The 25,191-nt window shown below is 36.8% G+C and overlaps 1 protein-coding gene and 1 pseudogene across 1 annotated transcript; one reads left to right on the plus strand and one right to left on the minus strand.

Moving 5' to 3' along the window:
- The window catches only part of LOC113277160, a 34,641-nt pseudogene extending 9,690 nt beyond the window's left edge, over nt 1-24,951 (plus strand).
- On the minus strand, nt 2,512-6,297 carry LOC113280851 (chloroplastic import inner membrane translocase subunit HP30-2-like). The gene is made up of 6 exons (XM_026529427.1): nt 6,203-6,297; nt 5,726-5,841; nt 5,412-5,541; nt 3,735-3,874; nt 3,582-3,644; nt 2,512-2,792 (listed from the first exon to the last, which is right to left on the minus strand). The coding sequence occupies exons 2-6, from the start codon at nt 5,821-5,823 to the stop codon at nt 2,750-2,752; spliced, it is 474 nt and encodes a 157-aa protein (XP_026385212.1). The 5' UTR covers nt 5,824-5,841; nt 6,203-6,297; the 3' UTR covers nt 2,512-2,749.
- Nucleotides 24,952-25,191: the final 240 nt, after the last annotated feature.

Below are 25,191 nucleotides of genomic sequence, written 5' to 3' on the forward strand. Positions count from 1 at the left end.
TAACATAGAAATAATTGTCAATTTACGACTCGCGAAATTCTGAGCTTGGTGACTTACTAATTTTATTTCATATTTTTTGATAATTGCTTGGTGACTTACTTAAAGTTCAACAGAATGAAGTCCGGTAATGTATTTGTTATAAGATAAGAAGGCTGAAGATTTAGTCATTCTTAAGAAAGCAGAAGCATGTTCAGGTAACATAACTTGTAATTGCATAATAAGACTGGCATAGGGAAGAACTTACATAGAGGATCTTCAAGAAGATTTTTGTTGCTGGTTCCAACATCAAGCATGGTGGCAAGTATCTGTCAGACATTATCAGTATATAAGGAAGAAAATCATGTGCATTGTTCATGGATCTCAGTGTGCGACTGACATATAGAGTGAGAGAAAGTGGAGGGACATACTCTCTGTGGATTAATTCCTGCAGCAGCAACAAACATATCAAGGAGGCCAATCGATTGTCCTATTCCATGTACTCCTAGGTCATGGAGTCCAAGGATATGGCTTCCATGCGTCACTACTATGATGTCTACCTCTCCGGACGGCAACATGGAAATCATCTGTCCTTTGTCCTTTCTACTAACAAGCAACACACGACGAGAATGTTTAAACAAATTAAGATAGCTTTGACATGCTAAACCCACCGTAGGTTTGCATATCATGGGAGCCAATGCTGCAATGTTGTGGGTGAGCACTTTGTAGTATAGCATCGGATCCATGTGGTGCAGTTTCTCCATTAGTCTACGTTTTTCTAGAGATAGAATATTTTCAGGTTCATGGGTTTTCTTCTCCAAGGAAGAAAATGACTCCACTGCAATCAAAGATTGTTATATGAAACGCCTAATTGAGAATGAATGAACATCAAAATGAGCAATGCCACTTCAACAATATGTGCTATAGTAGTAGTCAAGAAAGGGTTAAGTAGAACTTACTGAAACGCTGATTCTCATCCTCAAAGGATGAAGTCTTAGGTGCAGCCAATTGTTGCTGCTCGTCCTTCTTCTCCTCCTCCTCCTCCTCAAATCTACCATACTCCAGACCAATGGGTCTAGTATGGTGACTACCTCCAACACCAGGGTATGCTTTTACTAGCTCTTTCCACACACTAGCAGCTGAATTACCCATCAACACTGTAATTCCGTCCACATCTGTGTAATTGACAGTGTCACGACCACCTTTATGTAGTATAAGAAAAGAGAAAGGACCCTTTCGAAGTACTATTCCTTGTACTGTTCCCCCACTTTTCCTTCTTAGTTGTATCAGATTTCTAACTTGAAAAGAGCTGTTGCAAGTATTCACCCCAAGGTATACCTCAACTACTGGACCGACCACCTCAGTTACCGCTGTAAAGAACCCATCCTCGAGAAGAAACGCATTAGGCAGGAATGTGATTTTAGATCTACAGTCTTGAGACATGTTGGGGAATTTCCGGTGGAGGGGAAAGGAAATCTTCCTTCTGTACTCATCATCTCCACTACCTCTTGTACTACTCACACATAGAATCGTTTCCTTGAAAATCTGAGTTCTCTCAGATTTTGAAGAAAGAACTTCCATCGCTACTACTCTCAACTCAAAAGTTTTAGGGTTCAAGTTTTTCCCCAAATTTGTTTTCTGTGAATTAGAATTATACGTCACCCACAAAGAAAACACTATAAAGTAAACAAAAACAAAAAAAATGAAAAAGCGGAATCTCTGGGTACCGGCTCACAAGTTTATAAGTTACTTTCCCACTAAAAAATAAGTCGAAAAAAACGGAAGATAATTTGGGAAAACGGATGACGTGTGGAAGTTGAATAGATTTTTGATTTTTCGTGTTATATCCAAACACTCTCTGAAACTTTTTTGGTGCCTCTATTTTGGCATTTTGACATGGTTCGGTGGCAATTCCGGTATAAAAAGAAAAACATTGATTTTTGTCGAAGGGACAGCAAAAAATGATCCGAGGAAAGCGTAGTCGATCACATACTTACCATTCCATTCACAGTTTTTAAAATGGGAAAAATACGGAAAACCGGAAAAATATGATTCAAAAAAAAAAAAAAAACAAATTACAAAGAAACCTCACGGGCCCATGCTTCTCAAACCCCGTATTGTTCAAGGTAGTGGTTGCAAACGCCTGTTGCTAATTCCACTTGAGTGCAACCAAATGACGATCATATGACAGTTCTATGTTTGATTTTAACTCAAGCTTTCCATTGTTTCTCTGCCACCCCACCCTAGAAAACAGATTATTCTCTATAAAGAATTAGCGAAAAGGGATTTTAGTTAACCCCATGGATTACTCAAAAGGGTTGCAGCAAAGGAGGTTGGTTCCACCCCATGAGATTATACTAATCTTACCTCTAGAGTGATGAAGGGTGTATTTTTTTTTCAATCCTCACAGGAGTTTCCATTTAGAATATAGGAACAGAGGGAGTCTGGAACAAATCTATTATGGAACAAACATAAACTAGATCCAGATTTCCAAGACAATGAATCAAGCAGGAGAGAGAGAGAGAGAGAGAAAACTACTACCAAATAACATAACATATACTATATATATCTCGCTACATAAAAGATTAACCTTCACTGTTCACTATCAGTGTCACTAAACATTGTTGTCTGAAGCATTGTTGTGTTGAGCTATATACAGAACCATAAAACACTAAAAAAACAGCTTGTAAACAAAATCAAGTATGAGACGGAGGCCACTGGCCAACTGAGCTATCCTTGGTTAGCTTATAAACTTAATCACTTACCATTAGTTTCATCCAGCATGTTCTTCCCCCATCTTTTTCACTTCAGGATCCCTGAATAATCAAGTTACGAGGTTATCAAAGTGAAAACAATTTTTTTTTACTGGTAGAAGAGATGCTGTGTAATGCATAGGTCCACTTTAACCAACCTCCAACCCTACTATACATAGGTGGAAGAGAATGAATCCTAGTATTAGGGTAATGTTAATTTTGACTGTAAGATCGTGTAAGGGGAGTTTGAGGATGTAGTCTTAGCCATTGAATCAGGTGACAGGTGCTAGCTATTAGCTATATACAAAGGGAGTGGTAACTGTACAAGGCACCAAAAGTGAGAGTATTGGTGCCAAGGCGCCTCGACCTGCCAAGGTGCCGCCTTTATTTAACGGATCTTTGCTAAGACCTAATTAACCAACCTAAACCCAGATATATGGCACTTAGTCCTTCTTCATTTTTAATCTTGTTCTCACTTTTTTGAACGAGATCAAAGCCCTGTCCATTGAGTAACATACCATCTAAACTAGGTATGTTGGATGAAATAATAAAAATTAATGTATGACCTGCCGACCTGTGGCTCCATATTTATACCCTAATTCCTTGTACAACATAAGAGTGGTGAAAAGTCTGGTGAGGGATGTCCCCAGACTGCCATTGAAGGGCAATAATCAGTCTTAACTAGTCAACCTAATCGTGCTTCTTCACCAAACTACTACTTCTGAAGGATCAAGTAAAGAAAATGAAAGGGAAGATGACAATAATGATATTAATGGGATTGTGTGATGCTACACAGGCCAACCTGAAATCAGAGTTTTTAAGAAATATAAATTACTGAGTTGCGACCAGCACCTTTTAACGTGGTCAAGTATTAGGAGCCTTGGTCCAGGAGGGACTCCCACATCTTTAAGAACACTGCAACAGATGAAGACATATAGAAAAGATTGTCACCATCTTCTCAATGCTATAAAAAGAGGTGATACGAACTCCCTCAACAACACTTGCCTGTCAGTAAGCAGAGGTAGAGTATTGTCTGTTAAAGAGCCTTCCTCAAAGTTCTTCTCGTATTTCAAAAGGCCAAGGCTCGACAACATGCATCTTGTTCTTGTATACTCCACTGGCGGCTCACAGACTCTGTGACCTAGCTGCGCAGATGCAAAACAAAGCGGAATATAAATCACTTGATGGAAAAAAGAAATGTTTGTGTTCCAGGCATACTACTTCATAATGCTCTTGAAAAAGAGACACAAAGAAAGACAGAAAAAGGAATATCAACACCAAAACATACACGTGTATATACGTCAGTTTATCATACGCTAAAGAAGTTTGCATCGGCATAATTGAGAGATACTTTCTCTGTGAGATCGATGCTAGGAAAGGGATGGTGATACAAACACAAGTAAATTAACAACAAACAAATACTTCGCTCAACGGAAGATGGTATCATACCCTAGCTTGGTAGCATTTTATCAGAATGTGTTACAACGATACGCCTAAAAAATGAATTCAGCCGTATCGATATGTATTTACACGGATACGCGTACTAATACTCCAATACTTCAAGATACTATTCAGTTAGAAAAACCTGACTAAATATTAGATCCCAATACCTTAATATTAGAAAATTTAGATATTTTACTAGATTCTATGATAAGTTTTAACTATAGTGACAAAATATTAGTTCCAAATCTGTCCACTGATCTTGTTCTAGACTTTCTTCCTTCTTATCCAAACTTTTCTCTCGAGTGAGGTTAATCATACATGCATGTATTTTGTTAAGTTTCTATCTTATATATAATATATTTATGATAAACTACTGATATGCCATATCGCCGTATTTTAGTTTTTCAAGTAGGTGTGTCATAGTAGCGTATTGGTATCTTGTATCCGATACCGTATCCGTATCGCTGCAACACAGGAACTATCACATGCCAAAGATCATACTACCAACATATGATTATACTCCCTCCATCCCATGAAAAGTGGGTCTTTCAATTTTTATGAGATGGAAGTAGTGTAACTTTACAACTAAAGAGACGATACAATAGTTATCTAACCCAGCAGCTTAGAAAGTCCAGCATGAGAAGGCTATATACAACATGTCCTGTTGATAAGGATGTGTTGTGAAGCTGAACTAAGACATCAATCTCAGATATTCTCTCCCACAAGATTTTCAGAACTGAGACTTATAATCTTCAGCAGCCAGTTCCATGACACAGTTTTAAAGATATTTCAGAACAGCCTCACAACATATGCTAGAACATTTTGCGATATAAATACATACACAAACTCCATCTAATACATCTGCACCATGTGCGGTACATACACTGGTACACGGCCAACAAAACCAATTCTTCAAGAAATGTTGGACGAATCATTTTTCTGATCCTATGCAAAGAATTTGCAAAAAAAAAAAAAAAAAAAAAAAACGTTTTAGAGAAACTAATGTACATTAAAACCAGTTCCGTATAATAATTGTGATTGTGAGAAAAATATTCCACTTAACTGAAATTATGAGCATCTCTACAGAGAGGTACATATAATATCTGCATTTCACAGAACGTGATGTCATAGGTGATATGTCTCGAATATTTATTAATGTTATTAGGAGTAAACATCCAAGAGTCTAGACTCAAGATTGGTACAGATAACAGAATTAAACTCTTTCCAACATATGCTTACCTGGAAAGCACAACCTCCAACGATTGCACCGGCGACCCCTAATATGGCTGCATTGACTGCCGCATCAGGACCCCTCATCCGCGTCAACATCAATTTATAAGTGACTCCAGCACCAAAACCTGCTGCCATTCTGCAAAATGCCTTCATTCACTAGGTGTCAAGATGAAGACCCGCCATATTTATAATATATCAATCAAGGACTAGACAGTGAACCAAGTTCAACACTAATCAAGCCATGGATCCCCTGAGATATGCATCCATCCAATTGTTAGCAAAGAACCAGAACACATAGATAGAGTGGGTTAGTTAGTTACCGAGCCTGGACATCCTCTTTTCCTCTAATTCTTTTCATAATACAAGTTATACTGGCACGGGCACCCCCCATAGCAGCAAAAAGACGGGCTTGTGCCATAGGACTAGCGCTAAAAGGCTGTAGAATTGAAAGAGCGTAAGCATACTGAACAGTATTGAGTCTACATTATTAGTCGTGAATCAAATTCAGTTCGATTAGTCGTGAATCAAATTCAGTATCGAGTCTATATTATTAGTCGTGAATCAAATTCAGTTCGATTTCAATTTTTCTTTTTACACCCCTAATTGCTTTGCTAAATTGAATTTCTTAATTGAACAAAAAAAATAATGAAAAAGGATTAAACTTTCAAAGCGGGTCGATCTGAACTAGTAAATGTAATCAAGTACAACATGAAAATTTGATGAAATACAAGAATTCACATAAGCAGAGTTAAAGGGCGTAAGTAGAAAACTTTCAGAGTGGATTGATCCAACTGTACCTTAAGGGCAAGTGAATGCTGTGGATAGCAGCAGGCTTAGCGACCTCAGTTAAGACTCCGACAGAAGCACCGTAAGCAGCTCCACGGATTACACCAAATGTAGAAGAACAGAAATTCAACAGGAAAGATTGTCTGGGAACCCAATTACGGTATCCATCCCTTAATTCGTTGAATTTCGTATGAAACTCGGTTATTTTTGTTGGGACTGTTGAAGCTGATTTATCATTTGATTACAGCTATCTTAGGTACCCTCCTCAGAAACCTCACCACTGCTGCTCCTCCTTCTTCATCTTCCATCCTTTACTAAAACGAGTCCTACTAAAAACCTAATAACCACTAAACTCTTCTTCTTTTCTTTTCTGCCCTAGCTGTCTGTGGTAGAAAAATATTGAGAGAGGGGGGGAGGGTTTTTTTGAGACTGAATAGAAAATGCATCACAAACGTGTTTAAAATACAGGGTTACGGCCAAGGTCCGAAAAACGGGTCACGGCCCATGTCACAGGTACTAGGCGTGACCGTTATAAACGTGTTTTGACGGGTGTGAACACGTTTTGGGTCAAAAATGCGTTATAAAGAATAAAACGTTTTTTTGACGTTTTTTTTAAAATAACGGGTGTGATAACGGTTAAATAAAAGAAAAATAAATAATTTGTGATCTGACCTATGTAACGGTAATTACAGCTGTGAAAACGGTTACGACGGGTCTAAATAACGTTGTTACTACGTTTTTCATTTTTTTTTGGTTTAATTTATTATTTGATTTTTTATTATTTGTTTATGGGTTTTTAACATACAAATTTATGGATATCTAGTAAAATTCACAACCCTAAGTCTATGACTTATAACAATGCATTGTAGTTATTTTTTGTAGATTTTCATTCAATTAGAGATATAATTTATTAATACGTTTAATTTATTTATTCGTTTTTTCTTTCATGATGTTAGAGTAGTGAATATATGTTTGAGAAATATCGATGTTTTTTTCTTATGCGTGAGTGTAGTAAATGACTAATGCAACTTGTGATTTCTAATTATAATGCTACTCTAACCATTTTTATATTGATGGAATATGTCCACTTAACTTGTATTTATATATGTCACTTATTGCTATGTGAAATTTCCTACTTACAGAATATAATGGAAGGATCAACATCTGCAAAACGAGATGTTTTCATGCATATTGTACTGTAATGAGTGATGGTAAAAAGTTGAAGTGTAATTTTTGTGAAAAAGAAGTGTCTGCGGGAATTTCGCGTTTCAAAATGCATTTGGCACAACAAAGAGGTACAATTACTCCCTGCATGCATGTGCCACCTGAGATTAAAAATTTAGCAAAAGTATGGGTGCAAGACAGAAACAAAGCAAAACGGCAACGAGTACCAGAAACTGAATATGAAGATACAGAAATTCAAGATATGTATGAAAATGAACCGTGGAACCCTGTGCATGATATAGATGAAGAAGAACAAGCGCCGGTAACACAAAAGAAAATGGGCGGGTTATCGAAGTTGAAGAACCTTTTTGGACGAAAAAGTAAGAATACTAATGCCGGAGAAGGTACATCACAGCGTCCACAGGCCTTTATGGACATACCTAGTTCTTCAATGCGTACACCACACCAAGCACCTAGGATGTCTGTAGATATGGGAGGACAATATAATACTAATAGGGATTCTCAACCTAGCATGGCGAATTTTGGGAGAAGTAAAACATGCCGGGAAAAAGTTGATTCTTCTGTTGGACGTTTTTTCTATGCTAATGATATTCCCTCCAATGTGGCCAACTCAACTCAGTACCAAGAGGCATTCAACGCAGTTGCAAATTTCAGAAAATCATACAAAGCTCCGTCTTCCTATAAGTTGTCGAACCCATTATTAAGGCAGGAAAAACAAAGGATTCAGAAGGATGTGGTGTCGGTCCAACGAAATTATTGGAGAGAGTATGGGTGTACACTCATGTCAGATGGTTGGAAAAACAAAAATAACCATACGATTGTAAACTTCTTAGTTTACAGTGGCCATGGGACAGCATTTCTGAAAAGCGTTGACATCGAGCATAATCGGTTGACAGCAGAGTATTTGATGAGTTTGTTCAGACCGGTTATAGAAGATATTGGTCCGACAAATATTGTTCAAATAGTAACTGATCAAGGATCCCAATTCAAAGCCGCAGGTAACTATTAAAACTTAATTTAATTATGGTTGTTTATTTTTATATATTATTAATTCATTTCTCATTTTGTTTTAATAGGTATGAGATTGGCCATAGAGTATGGTACATTTTTTTGGGTACCTTGTGCAACTCATGTGTTGGATTTAATGTTGGAAGATACTGAAAAGTTTCCCTTTGTTAAAGGTGTGATTTCAGAAGCTAGAAAAATCAGTAAATTTATTTATAATCATGGTTGGGTTCTTGCTAGATTCAGACAACATTCTGGGGGACGCAATCTATTGCGCCCTGGCTTAACAAGGTTTGCGACAAATTTTATCGCAATCAAAAGTATCATTGATCAACGTAATGCAATCGAGAGTCTTTTTGTAGACCAAGAATTTGTGAACTCGCCAGAAGGAAAAACTCGTACGGCTAAAGATGTGAAAAACATTATTTTGAATGAGATGTTTTGGCACACATGCCAAAATGCATGCATGATGGTTGGTCCTTTATTGAAAATGATCCGTTTCTTGGATTCAGATAAACCTACCATGGGTTATTTGTTTCATGCACTTGCTACATGTGTGAAACTATGGAAAGGGGTTTGGGTAAAACTCGAAATAATTCTATTGTAGGTGTGATTAACCGACGATGGAAAGATCAGTTGAGTTCTCCTCTTCATGCTGCAGCGCATTTTCTGAATCCATATTATATCTACAACCCAGCAGCCAATCTCATCAACAATGAAATTTCTCAGCCCCAAATTTGTCTCAGTGAAGTTATATCAAAAATGATTAGTAGCCCTCAAGAACAAGCGACATGCATGCTAGAGGTGTGAATTTTTATTAACAATTAATTTCGTAATTATATGAATTTCTATTCACAGTTTTTGATATTTTTAGGCGGGAAGAATGCAAATGATGCAAGGCCAATTTGCATCACCATCAGCAAGATTGGCTGCTCTGCAAGGTGATCCTGTAAGCTAGTGGTTGTCATATGGTGCTCAGTTTCCATCACTCCAGAGGATCGCGGTAAAGATACTAATCCAGACAAACACATCGTCTGGATCCGAGAGGAATTGGAGTGTGTTTGAAAGAATTCACACCAAACTACGCAACCGTTTAGTTTCGTCAAGAATAAACGATTTGGTATATGTTCAGTACAATTTAAGATTGGAGCAGCAAAGAGTTCAAGGTAAAACAAAGCGACATAACATCGATGTCCACGATGTTCATAGCCTGCTGACAGATGAAAATATGCTTGATTGGATAGCAGGAGATGATGAAACACCAGTTTTACCTCAGGAAGAACATTGGTTAAATGAATTGGAAGAGGAAGCAGCTAATAATCCAGAGCCTCTCCCTCCACCATACGAATGGCATGATCCAGAAGTTTAAATCTCATATCAAAGGTTGCCAGTGAGTAACTTTGTTTATGACTTTGGTAACCTAACATTTGGAGACAATATACAAGGTCATGAAAACGAAAATCCCATATACAATTCTCATTACACTGAAGATCGTCCAGAAGAAGATACCCGAGGAATTAATGAAGAGTATAATTCCAATATTAATATCAATAATGAAGTAGATAATCGTAATGATAATGAGGAAGAAGACTATGGTTATGAAGATGACGATACTGTTAACTACGACAGCCAAATGCATTACGCGAACCAATATGAGGCGGAGGAAGAAGATGAGGAATCAACTGAGAATCGTCGAGAAAACAGAAAATACTTGAATAAGTCGGAAAAAAATGCCGGTACAAGTTGGTTTGTCTAAGTTTAAAATTTCAAGCACTACTGTCACTAGGTTACTTATTGTAAGTTTATAAAATTTGAAGTGTTTAATGATTATTTATGAAATTTTAGTTGTAAGTTTGAAATTAAAAATTGTATAAGAATTTCTCCAACTCAAATTTTTTTTCCTTAAAAACGGGTTTAACCGGTATGAAAACGGAAAATACGGTGTAAAAAACGTGTGTTAAAATGTTATTTAGAAGAAAAAAACAGAAATATTAATTTTAGAAAAACGGTAATCACAGGTGTGAAAATGGTTATAACGGGTCTAAATAACGCCCTTTTTCCTATTTATCGGTGTTATTTAGGTAAGCGTGTTGGTGAGCCTCACGGGCACGATATATGGGCGTGAGCGTTACAACGGACGTTTTTCGGAAAAAACGGCCGTTTTTCAAACCTTGGTTACGGCCACTTAGCCATGTAACCTGTTTTCGCTTCGAGTTCGGCCATATAACAGTTTTTACAGTAAAACTGATACCACTGTCTTGTATCTGAATCAATAGTAGTTATGTATTTCTCTCTAAATTGATTCGAAATATTTCTGAATAACATCAATGACACATATCATTGTTCCAGGCTATTTCCGATTGATAATTTTGAATCATGATTTTGATTCCGAACAATAAATCGTCCTCAACCGAAATTTATCAAATATGAACAAATGTTCATTAAGCTTAGTCATCATATTTCGAGAAATTCGTCAACTATGGAAAGAGATGAGATCGTTGGACACTCTCTCTGAATTGTATTGATAAAAATATTCTCAGTTTTCATTACAGACCCTCACACACAGTTCGTGTGTTTTATAAGATATTTGAAAAACTGTTAACCACCTGAACCGGTGACTAACGTAAACAACGACCTGTAACCGTCAGTTATTGTACATGAGCAACATCTTGTGATTACACAATTGATACACTTGATAAAGTTGCAGAAGTTGAATATTGAGGTGTAACCAGATTTGCATAAGGAAATTCAGTCTCTTCAAAAACAACATCTCTAGAAATGATTATCTTATTTGTCTGTAAATTTAAGCATTTATAACCTTTGTGCAAATAACTGTAACCCAAGAAGATACACTTAACAGACCTTGGTTGTAGTTTATGATTATTGAAGGGTCTGAGGCATGGGTAACAAGCACACCCAAATGTTTTTAATAATTTATAATCAGGTTGTAGATGAAGCAAACATTATAAAGGAGAGACATTGTGTAGAATTGAAGTTGGTAGTTTGTTGAGAAGAAAGTTAGCAGTTTCAAATGCATATGACCAATATGATAATGGCAAAGAGGCATGAGACAATAGAGCTAAACCAGTTTCTACTATGTGCCTGTGTTTCCTTTCAGTTGTTCCATTTTTAGCATGAGCATGAGGACATGACACTCTGTGACATATTCCACATGAGTCCAAATAAGTTGACATGTTTCTATATTCACCTCCCCAGTCTAACTGAACAAATTTTATTATCCTTGACAATAAATTTTCCACATGAGCTTTAAACTTGATAAATGTAGCAAGAACTTCAGACTTGTATGCCAGGGGATATAGCTAAGTAAATATACTGAAGGAGTCTATGAATGACACATAATATTTATAACCATTTATTGAACATAAAGGAGATACCCATACATCAGTGTGAATAAGGTCTAAAGGACCATGATTTTTGGTATTGGACATTGTAGAGTAGGGTAAATAGTGGCTTTTAGCTAACTGACAATCATGACAAATAGTAGTAGACAAATGATTGTGAATAACCTCATCAACAAAATCCAATAGATGTTTCAATGTTTGATATGCAGGATGACCCAATTTGTTGTGCCAGCTAGAGATAGTAGAGGTGTTGTTAGAGCATTGCTCGGTCGAACTCGCCTGCGTTGCTATCTCAAGCATGTTTGTCAATGTTAGTGATAAAAACTATAAGTCTTGATTTCTAGTCTATTATAGCTAAGTCTCGGACTAGGATAGAAAGTGTAGTTTAGCTCAAGGAATTCATGGCGATTCATCATACAAGTAGAAGAACTACTCAGGAACCGGTGGAACTTCTCAACAAAAAGGTATGTGAAGACTTGAACTTATCTGTTACTCAAACGTCTATCTATTCTATCTCCTACTCTTTGAGACAAGAAGTCGTATGCCATATATATAAACTTGGATCATACACATTTGGTATTTCGAGTCGAGTATACCTCGCCTATCTATATCTCGAAATATGTGTTGGTAAGCTTTTCGCTTCGATCAAGTTTATCTTTACCATGTGACGAAAGTCATAATATGTTTCAATCATCTTGAAAATTGATTTGACGAGAAATGGTGTAACAACTGTATAACGTCCTCTAATAATGTTTCAATGATTGAAATGAGAGTTTAGATTACATAACCAATGGTGGACATAAGCATTGTTGTGGAAACACATTTATGTATAAGTCATATTCCTTGAACCAAAGTTTGCGAACTTTGTTGATCAAGAGAACTGGAAGAATAGCGTGAGCCAAGTCCGCGAACTGCCGAAGTTCTCAATCCCGAGAATTTCTGCTGGAGTTGACAAACTACTTGCGTGAATCTAAGTCCGCGAACTTAGTCAGCGTACCCAGTCCGTGAACCGGCGAAGTTCTCATACCGAGAATTTCTGCTAGAGTTTGTAAACTCTGCCCGGTAACTTAAGTCCGCGAACCTAGTCTGCGAACTTGAGAAGGTTATATATCTAAAGATGATTTCTGAACTTAAACTTAAAAAGACCAAGGAATGCAGTTTTCAAACCGTGGATATAAAAGTTCATGAACCGATTCAAGTGAATCAAATCATCTTTGCTTTAATTGTGTCTTGTGTAGTACATGAGATTTCCTTGCAATTGAACAACTCTCTAACTAGTTCATCTTGAAGTCATTTGAACTAGTTATGGTGAAGAAGAACATGGTTGATATGAAATGCTCATATGACTAACCATTTGGTTAACTGTTGTTGAACCAACAAGTGCATACGTCTGGGTACGGTTAACAAACCTAGAAGCGTGCATTGTCAAGTGTGTATAACAAGCTAGGTTTTCGATCTAACGGTTGAGAAATATTAGCTTGAATCTAAATCAGGTTTTTATCTAACGGTGAATATTGAATGCTTTGTTACTAAGCTAACATTGATTGCAAACCCTGATTTGAAAGACTATATAAAGAAGACATCTAGTATTGTGAAAAACTAATCCCCACACCTTACGTGTGATACTAGTTTGCGTGCTAGAGTCGATTCTCCTTTAACCTTTGGTTTTTTCTTCTAAAACTAGGTTAACGACTTCAAGACTTCATTGGGATTGTGAAGCCAGACCGATACTACTTTCATCGTAGTTGTGTGATCTGATCTTGCATCTTCTATCATACGAGTACAATCAGATTGATTTGAGATTGATATCTCCGATAGGCAAGATATAAAAAGTAATCACAAACATCTTCATCTCATTGTTTGTGATTCTGCAATATCTTGTTTCGCTACCATACGATTAAGATTGTTGTGAGGTGATTGATAACTCTTGGTTGTTCTTTGGGAATATAAGACCGGATTATCGATTGGTTCCTGGTCACCTTGATTATTATCAAAATACGAAACAAAACCTTTAGGGTTTATATGTGGGAGACAGATTGATCCTTTGATAGACTTGTCTGTGGGAGACATATTTTTTTATTGTCAAAGCCTGCGATTTGGGCCGTAGCAAATCTTAGTTGTGGGTGAGATTAGCTAAGGGAATCAAGTGTGCAGTATCCTGCTGGGATCAGAGGCGTAGGGAGTACAACTATACCTTGGATCAGTGGGAGACTGATTGGGGTTCAACTACATTCCAGTCCGAAGTTAGCTTGGAGTAGGCTAGTGTCTGTAGCAGCTTAATACAGTGTGTGTTCAATCTGGACTAGGTCCCGGGGTTTTTCTGCATTTGCGGTTTCCTCGTTAACAAAATTCTGGTGTTTTTGTTATTTCTATTTCCGCATTATATTGTTTATCTTTATAATTGAAATAATACAGGTTGTGCGTTGTAGATCATCAATTAAAATATCCAACCTTTGGTTGTTGATTTAAATTGATTGATCCTTGGATATTGGTCTTTGGTACCATCCAAGTTATCCCTTGTGCTTGATTAAAGACTCGCTGATTTCTATTAGCTCGAGTAAATCAAAACAAGAGAGAGATATTAACTCCTTGAGATAGTTTTACCTAGATTGAGTCTGACTGTCTAGTTGATTCTCTAGAAAGTATTTCGGAGTTAGTCCATATAGATTGCTAAGCGAAATATTGGGTGGTGTTGTTAAACCCCCGCTTTTTCAGGTGCTTGATGCAAAAGCTTGTTTAAGTTGAGCTGCTGTGAATTCCAGATGATAGAGTCCATCCTTAACAGGTCCATGAAGGTTAACCTTGTGAGTAACAATGTCCTTCATAAAGAATTCATCAGGATAAAATTCAAAGAAACGGTTATTTTCTTTGGTAAATTGATGCATTGATATTAAATTTTTAGTAATGGAAGGAACATGAAGAACATTAGACATAACAAACTTTATAGATCCATTTTGAAAATTGGATGAGACAATATGAGTTATATGCAAACCTGATTCATTTCCCCCACGCACTTGATCATTTCCCTGGTACTTAGAGTATAAATTGAGATTAGACATATAAGAAGTAAGGTGATGTGTAGCTCTTGAATATGGAATCCAACTTGACTGAGAAGTAGAAACACCAGAATGTGAAGCATAAGGATCTTTATTATACACTGAAAAATCCTCAAGTTCTGGACACCAGAATTCTTCATAGTCGTCACCAAAATAATCATAATAAGCATTGTAGTCTTGAGCCATATAGTTATCAGATGGTGCATATATGTCGTGAAAAGTATTAGCTAAATGTCCAGCTTTCTTGCATATCTGACAATCAGTAGCAGGATTATATCTTATAGCTGGTGGATAAGAATTATTTGGAGCAGCCGGTGGACCAAATCTACCAACACCATTAGACATTCTTCCACTATGAAAACCTCCTCTAAATCTACCACCACGATTACCTATAAAACCTCATGATCTATTGAATGTTCCTCTAGAGGGATATGAATTCCATTGATTTTGTGCAGGAACATAGCTATGTGGATTGTCATCTGACTGATTTTAGTAATTAGCATTATGATTATGAGTATTTTTAAATTGATTACCATAAGCAGGAGAAGAATTAACCTGATGTTGTTGAGATACATTTGCAGACGCCGCCGAGAGATCAACATTAAGATCAGAATTCATCCTAGTTTCCTCCGAAAGAAGTAAGCCAAGCAATTCAGATGAAGTGATGACATTTTCATTCTTAAGTTGTTGCGTACAAATCGATCTCTTGAAAGCATTGAACTCTGAAGGTAATCCTTGAAGAATGTGAAAAAACTGATCCTCATCAGTGATAGGTCTATTGATTTGCGCTAGTTGATGAGAGATTTCTCTAGCTTTGTTGAAATAGACTAACATTGAATCAGAACTTTTCTTCTGTGTAATTAGATCTGATTTAAATTACATCAATCTCGATTTGGTTGTAGAATTATAATTATGCTCTAGTCTAGACCAAACTTTATGAGAGAAAGTGCAACCAACCACCTGAGAGTGTATTTCTTCAGTGCAAGCTGAAAATAACCAAGACAAAATAGCTTGATCTTGATTTACCCAGTAAATATATGCAGGATTGCGAACAAAATCATTATTTTGATCAGAATCAACAAAGTTTGCATCGTTGATAATTTTAGCTCCATCTTCTGAACTACGAGGATAATACTTTGTTGGACATTGAAATGATTCATCAACAAACAACTAAAGAGATCGTAACTACGTAGGAGTAGAGAGATTTGAGATTTCCACATAGACTAATTGGTATTTGATCATTTTGATGGTGTTTTGAAGGTTAAAGGTATATGTTTATTCGGATCTGACATTGTAATATGAAGAAGATCAAGATTAAAGAAGAAATTTGAATTTGATTTTAGGGTTTCGAAACGGTATCTGACACCATGTTGAAAGAGGTGAGATCGTGGGACACTCTCTCTGAATTGTATTGATAAAAATCTTCTCAGTTTTCATTACAGACTCTAACACACAGTTCGTGTGTTTTATAAGATATTTGAAAAACTGTTAACCACTTGAACTGGTGATAACGTACACAACGACCTGTAACTGTCATTTACTTTACAACAGACACTCCACACGCTTACAAGCATGTTTGCAGCACACAACTCACACGTTTCAAGATCATACTCTAACTTCTCAAATGATAGAAAAGTGAATATAACTTGAGATATATGTGGTTCAGTCTTCACTTACCTTTGTTGATGAAGTTCTCCAAAAGCTTTGGTTTATCTTCTCCTTCAAATGGTAGAACGCAATGATGAATGATGTGATCAAGATCAGGATACTCGAGTTATCGAGAGAAAACAACTGGACCTGGCTTCACGAATCCCAATGAATTCTTTGTAGTCGCTAAATCCTAAAAGGGTTAGGAGATGACGACTCTAGTTACAATTATGACACACCAAAGTGGTGTCGGGATTTAAAAATCCTAGTTGCTTGAAGTTCCCTTTTTATAGACATTCAAAGTGTAGGTTGCTTTAGGTTTAAGCTAAGATAGCTTTGGAACCAAGCAATCAATATGCACCGTTAGATGAATCTTTGAATCGGATTTACATAAATAAGATACACACTCTGGTTAGGTGAAACCGTAAACTATGTTCAAGGTGGTTAGCCATAAACTAGCGGATTTGAACTTATAAGCTAAATACTTATTCTCATGAATACTAAAGACTTTAACCTTGAGTCACAATCATGTGATCAAACAAGTCTATATTGTTTTTAGAGATTTGATCAAATGCTAATTATCTCGTAGAAATAATTTTATTGCATTTGAAAATAATCGACATGGTTAGTAGATATACAAGGTACAAATACCATAGTCGTTCGTGAGTCAGTCCAGTCACAGTATGTGTACCGATTTGTATACTATTAAGCACAAACAAGTTCCGGAGTTCGCGTAAATATTTTGGTATGTGTACCTTAAGACTATAACCGGCTCCGGAGTCCATAGAACTACTTTGGTATACGTACCGGTATGGATACATGCACAAATCGAGTTCCTGAACACAAAACTTTTCTGGTGCGTGTACCGGTATGGATACCAAACCGGTTCCGAGACCATAGTTCCTTTTAAGTTTGCATACGGGTATGCGTACTGATTTGGTTCACGAGTTAACGGATTTTTATAGGATGTGCATAAGGATATGTGTACCAAAAATCTTGATTGTCGACATATAGCTACTCTGCTACGTGTATGAGTACATGTAATACGACTTCATACTTATAATAGTTTTCCCAGTTTGTAAGACTGATAACACTATCTTATATATCTGAATCTATAGAGTTCAATATTTCTCTCTAAATCGATTCAAAACATTTCCTAATAATATCAATGACATATATCATTGTTCCAGGCTATTTTTGAATCATAAAACTTGAATCAAGATTTTGATTGTGAACAATAAATTCTCTTTAACCGGTATTCATCAATTATGAAAAAATATTCATTAAGCTTAGTCATTATATTTCGAGAAGTCCCTTAACTTGACTCGAAATTCTTGTATATGCATGATAGTCTAATAGTTACGCGATAACGTCTCAAAGATAGAAAAGTGAATATAACTTGATAAATAGGTAGAATTCAGTCTTCACTTACCTTTTGTTGATGAAGTTATCCAAAAGCTTCGGTTGATCTTCGCCTTCAAATGGTAGAACGCAATGATGACTGGTTCGTTTCTCAACTACATCTTCTATCCTACTCTGAGACTTAACTGAGATTTGATGCTCCAGTCCATATGCATACCGATTTTAACTACTGTATTAGTGGGGCGACCTCATCATTGTCATTATCTTCTGTGGGTAGCTGTCACACCAGGCTCTCTGGAAAGGGAAGCCTTTACTCAAAAGATCATTGATGTTAAATATGTCGACGGATCGAATGACAAGGGATGTTGGAGTAGTAGTAACTTTCCATGGACTGAAGAGCTGGAGGTTCGTTTCTAAACTACATAAGTGAATCTAATGGTATGCCTATATGTATGCACGTTATCTCCACGAATCCCACCAAAAGGTATATTCAAATTCCAGTGAGTAAGGTATATAGATACTCATAAGTATCGGTGGTGCTTATCTATTGTTTTTCTTTTGAAGCATCTTTCAAGAGCAACAGATCATCGACTTATTGTATCAACAGATGTCCATCCTAATGGAAACAGTCTGAAAGTTATAAGATTGTTTTGGCAACATATTAATATCCTCATAATAAGTTCGTGTAAGTCTAACTGTAGCGGGTAACAATGTTCGCAATCCCCATGGGAAGCTAGTACTTGAAGAGTGCATGCAGTTCTGTTTGTCTGTAGTCATATATCTAAGATACATCTCTTCTGACAATTAGTATTATACAAGTGTCTTACAACTTCTTCTGAATTTTAGTGCATTGCTTCAGGCCAATAACTGGAAAGTATTTGGGAATCGTTCGTTTCGCCTCAATCAGAGGGAGGTGATTAATGCTACAATGAGTGGCTGTGATGTTTTTGTTTTGATGCCAACTGGAGGCGGAAAGAGTTTGACATGCCAGGTAGGAAAATAACTATGAGCTTCTATGCCTGTGCATAAATCAATGACCATTCATAATAAAGAATTATATCACATTGTCCTGGAGTCTGGTGTAACCTGAGACATGTTCCATAAAGAAAGTGGGTAACAATTTTATCTCAGTTTTCACTAGGTTAATAGGGTTTGCTAGTGGCCTTAGTCTTCTCTTGGATGAAACTAAACTGTTAAAGGCGCACACTGCATAAAAACTAGTGATTATGATTCTTTAGGATGTCATTTTCAGTTTTTTGCTCTCCACTCTTCTCTTTCGCCATAAAGAGTTATTGGGTGTCATTCAACATAAGCAACAACACTGAATGCTCATTCTTTGGCGGTCTCGAAAAATCTGACGGAAGCAGAAAATGCATATCAAGTTATATCGTGTATTTTATTAACCCAATTAGTTCCTTTCTTAAACTCCATGGTGTTCTCCACAGCTTCCTGCTCTTATATGTGAGGGTGTAACCTTGGTCATTTCACCTCTTGTCTCTCTCATTCAAGATCAAATTATGCATTTGCATCAGGTACTGTATATTTATGTTACTTTCTATTAATTAATGGTTTTGACTTCTCTTTCTCCTATCAGATTTTAGTTTAACAATTCATCTGAATTGCTTGAATTAGGCCAATATCCCTGCTGCTCATTTGAGTGCCAATATGGACTGGACTGAACAGCAAGAGATATTTAGAGAACTGAGCTCTAGTTGCTGTAAATACAAGTTATTATATGTCACTCCTGAGAAAGTTGCTAAGTGAGTGCTTTCTCACTCTAATTTTAGATATATATGAATGTGCTGATTAGTTAATGGCCGCATTTCCTGTTTATTTTATGTTCACCTTGCTTTCATCTAAGTACGTAACAGAACCCTCAGTAAACCAGTTCTGCTTCCATTGAGATTTTGAGGCATTGGTTACTTAATAAGCCATTTGTTACCTTACCCTAAATTAGAGAAAGTACAAAATTGCTTTTGTATGATTACTAAATGAGCTGCACTATTCTATAAATATTAAAAAGAGTTAATGAGGCTTGGGGGAACCTTTTCTGTGATGAGATACCTTGGAATTTAGTACTGTCCTTAATGTTCACATGAACTGATTTGAGTGCAGGAGTGATGTTTTGTTGAGATAATTGGAAAATTTGCATGCACGTCAATCTCTTTCGAGGATAGTTGTGGATGAAGCTCATTGTGTTAGCCAATGGGGGCATGACTTTAGACCGGACTATCAGGTTCGACTAAAAAGTCTTTTCATTTTCATACTGTAATGGTTGCTTTGTGCATATCTGTGTACGCTCGATTTGTTTCCTATAATGCATTTGTATTTTGTAGTATAGACATGCACACAGGGGAATTCTTGTCATTTTTTGAGATATATGTACATTTACATTTTTAGAGATGGAAAACAACTTGCACCCAGTTTTCTTTTTTCTTTTTTGTTCTTAATTCATTTACATGCTGTTTACACTTGCCTGTAGAACCTAGATAGCGGATCTTGATCTGTATTCTGAGACATAATCTATGACAATTCAAGGATCATCCCATGCTTTCCGTAGCTGGTTTAAGCTAATAATAGAGTGGATAGCAAGCGTATGTTTTCACTGAGGTGTCCACGGCATGTAAAATATGAGTGGAGATCTCATTTCCCCTTTGCAATATTTTTACTCTATATTTGACAAGCCTCACGAATGGCGACTTGCAGGTACTCCACGGTTCCCAAGACAAATAACTGTATGGAGGACATCGACAAATTCATTAGAGACAACCATCTTGATGAATGCGGCATTATATATTGTCTTTCCAGAATGGACTGTGAGAAAGTTGCGGAGAAGTTGCAGGTTTGTCTCTCTCTCTCTCTTTCTCTTTTTTGTCTGAGAGTTTGGATGACACTGAAGGCTTGGATTGTTTATAAGCCAAACTCTTCAACCTAGTGCTGGCAGTGGGCAGTATCCAATTGTTACTTTTTAATGTCATCTAGTTTATTTTGAATTAATGTCCAAACACCACATTGATAGATTTGAACTGGGTGGAAAGAGGAGAACACGGTTTACCCTGTTTTGAACTTTGGATGTGATTCATCTGTTGAAATCAGTTCTTCTAACAAAGTCATTCCTTGAGAATTGTTTTAGGAAATGTCAGTGTGTGTGGCACATGGTTGGATCCTTATTTACTATTCTATCTGGGACACTGACATAACACTGGCTATCCTGTTCTACACATGCAATCCTCCTAAATGAAGTTATAAGCATGCCTGACATGGTCATTGATCCATCACAACTACGCTTTCCACGTCTCCTGCTTGTGCACCATTGTACTTTCTAGATTCTGTCATGTTTGCTCTATTCATAATAGAAATAATAGAATGAATAGAAGGGAATTGAGGTACAGAATCTCCTACACTGAGAAAGTTTTGAGGTGGATGAAGAAAATGTGCGTTCTTAACCGCATCTGTACAAGAAGTTGTAACCATTCTCATATCATATTTCATAATCAGGCAGACTTACCTAATTTATTAGTGTCATTACCTTGAATGGCAGTCTAGTTCCACCAGTGAAAACTGCTTTAATGTGGATCCAAAAGTTTGGTATCGAAAAAATTGCTCATTAGGTTTGATTTTACAGTTAAAGGTTGTTTTGATGTTCAGGAGTGTGGTCACAAAGCATCGTTTTACCATGGTAGCATGGACCCTGACCAACGAGCATTTGTTCAAAAGCACTGGAGTGAAGATAAGATCAATATAATATGTGCAACAATAGCATTCGGAATGGGTAAAATTGATTTTTCTCCTAATTTACTCTGCCATAGCTCGTATAGATATATATTTCGTATTTTGACCTATACATGTTGCAGGTATTAACAAACCTGATGTCCGCTTTGTCATCCATCATTCACTTCCAAAATCAATCGAAGGTTACCATCAGGTCATATTTTAAACGCAAACCTGAAAATTGACTTGGACAGACTTCAGTGATTCGCTTATAGTATGCGGTTGGTGGTAGTTTTCACTAGTAGTTATAATAATACACAAGCTATAATTTTAAGTAATAGTTGGCTTACTATACTTCTCCACTTATAAGGGTGCGTCCGTGCTGGTAGAGATGGTCACCGGTTCGTGTGTATTATATTACAGCTACACTGATTACGTAAGCATCTCGGATATGTATCCTCCCATTCAATTATAATAGTAGTTATAACTTGTGACTTTTATTCCTGTCAAATTACTCATATATCTTGTTTGTTCACCTTCAAAATGACAGTATTGCGTCTGAAATAGAACATTCCCGTTTTATTAGCAGAAAATTTTCTTTACAATCAATTACTTGAAAGGCCAAGGGACATAAGTACTCCATCTATTATTATCTTTATAAATTTTGGGTTCCCCTTTTTGTCAGACTGCTTTTTCTGATTTGGGCAGATTCGAGTCAAGAATATGCTTACTCATGGAGCCGTGGAGCCAGGTCCATTTGCAGCTGGATCTAGGCGCACTTCTTTGACAAATTCAAAGTTACTGGAGACGAATATTGACAATCTTTTGCGAATGGTCTGTAGCGCAGAAATCTTCTTTTTTTTGTTTGTTATGTGATTTAGATTGAGGATTGACAGAAGTGATTTTTTTTAAATGTGTAACAGGTTAGCTATTGCGAAAATGATGTTGATTGCCGACGTTTCTTACAACTTATTCATTTTGGGGAAAAGTTTGATCCTATGGCGTGTAATAATACTTGTGATAACTGTTCCAAGACTTTAACTCATATCGAAAAGGATGTAACAGGCGTAGCAAAGCAATTGGTGAAAATCAATTCTCTAGTTATTTGCATTTGCATTTGCAGTGCTTGGACTCGTTCAAGTAATCATTTTTTTCTTCCTGATGCTCAGGTTGAATTAGTTAAGTCAACAGGACAGAAAAATTCATCATCGCATATCCTGGAATTCTTCAGAGGTTCCATGAGCCAAACTGTAAGTTGATATGATAAAAATATTTTCCAATTTGCTGACTTCATATAACTGACCTTGGTGATACTGGCAATTAAAAACTCAGGTTAAGAAGCATCGATACGACTTGGCGAAGCATCATGGAGCTGGGAGACACCTTGAAAAGGGCGAAGCATCCCGAATTCTGCATCATCTTGTTACTGAGAAATTTCTTGTGGAGAAAGTTAAGAGAAGTGATTATGGATCCGTATCATCAGTGTTGAAGGTACCGCAGTCCTTTAGTTCAATTTCTGCACACAAAATTGTTAGTCCCTGAATCTTGCTTTAACTATTTACTGTCTTTATCCTGGTCTTTAGGTAAATGAGTCCAAGTTCTACAATCTTTGCCATGGTGGAAAGAAAATTATTTTAAGGTGCGAAAACTGTTTCTCTTGGTTGCTTGTTTCATTCCTTACGGAGTTGCTTGTTCTTAGGTCAAGCTTTGCGTCATGTGTTGCTCATTAATTTCTCGTTATCAATGAAAGATAAGTTCACTTTGAGTCTAAAGGACTGCGGGCATCTTAATATGTGATATTTTATAGATAAGTTCACTTTGAGTCTATTTTCAAGAGCTCTCTGTCCCATATCAGTTGAACTTTGTTTAAGTAGCCATCCGTAGAAGAGGGGTGCGACAGGAAAGCAGTGCTAAGATAGATATTTGGATTTTGTGGGTTAGGAAGCCTATATATGCTTCTTTGTCGATATTCACAAGCTTTCATGCAAGGGTAAAGCATGCATTTTTCATGTTTGCCGTGTTAAAATGAGAAGAAATATAAATGAGACAAGTAACTTACGTAGGCAAATAAATCCCAATCTATTGAATTGGCAAATATAAATTAGACAGTGCTTAGTCCATTCACTTTCAACCTAGACAGATTCATGTTCATATCACGAGGGGATCCAACAACAAAGCTGCTTGACCCAAGTTTAGCTCATCCCTGCAAAATTTGGCTTATGGAAAGCCCTTAGTTGATCTAAGTAATTACAGCATCAAAGTTGATTGAAAATAGATTTTGAAGTTTGAAGACTGAAAACTGAAGAGGTTAGGATTTCATTCGATGTTTGCCATGTTGTTGCTTATTATAATGTGAGAAAGGAATGACAGACTGTCTGCATATTTTGAGGCCCTATGGGCACCAAATGCAGACATGTTTAGGATCTTATTCCTACATGCCACTCCACTTCGTAATTATTGGACGCCATCATCAGTTCAAATTGTAGTGTTCACTACAAATATCCGTTGAGCTGTGAAATTGTAGTATGTGCTTTTGAAGCTTTACTTTGATGAAACTGATTTTTATTAATGGAATGTCTTTTTGTTTGTAAGATATAGATGCATCCATCTTTTAGTATTAGGTTTATCTTATATTGAATAGATATTAACGTTCAACACTATGCAAGTCCAGAAAAATGCTAACTAAGTTTTAGAAGTAGGCTTACTTTTATCCTGGTAAATCCAGCTTATAAAGTTGCAATGATAGGCTTATGTATTCTGTTGTCACTGATATACCTTTTAGATTCCCGGCGCCCATGAAAACAGCGAAACCTCTGGTGGCAAAAGATCCACTTGTCTCTTCAGGGAAGACGAACAACCCACAGGAAAATGAAGCTGACAAGGTAAATTACAGTCCATTTACTATACTTTGTGCTTTTGATGCCTGAGTAAATTCCATGCCCTTGAGCATTATCAATTAAAAACACTTGTTTGTCTTCGTTTTGCAGCCTCTTTCTGCCAAGATCTTTGATGCTTTGATGTTGCTTCGAAGTGATATTTTGGATACTGCTGCTGAAGGTGTTAATGCTCACCACATATTCACGTATGTTCTCCCTCCCGTTCATTTTCGTAAGGGCTTTATTTCCTTAGATTATTTGTCCCAATTGATATATGAAAATCAATAAATCATGATACCTCTCTCTCTCTCTCACTCCCTCACTCCCACAATAGGAGGCCTACATTACAACGTATCAGCGAAAGAATTCCCCAAACAAGAGAAGAACTTCTCGAGATCATAGGAAGGTAAACCTGTTTGCATTTGTACAGGAATCATTATGGGTGTTATTGTGAAATCTTACATTCGTTAACTCCACTGAATTTAGGGCAAAACTAGCCAAATATGGTGACCGGGTACTGGAATTGATCGAGCGTACAATCAAGGACTTACAGTAAGGGCAAGAGACGCCGCAGTGGTAGCGGTCATACTTCTGGAGCAAACCAGAGAAGTTTAACAGAATATTATAGTATACAAGAGAAGTAGCAGCAGTAGTAGTAGTAGTGACAGTGGTACTAGTTCTGAGGCAAGCAAGAGGAGGAGAACTTTGACTGGCACAATCAAGTCAGGGTTCTAAAGTGGAAGATGATGGATTCACCAGTATACTTGATTATTGAAGAAAAGAGCAACATCAGATG

This window comes from Papaver somniferum, chromosome 5, assembly GCF_003573695.1.
Source record: "Papaver somniferum cultivar HN1 chromosome 5, ASM357369v1, whole genome shotgun sequence".
Lineage (NCBI taxonomy): Eukaryota > Viridiplantae > Streptophyta > Magnoliopsida > Ranunculales > Papaveraceae > Papaver > Papaver somniferum.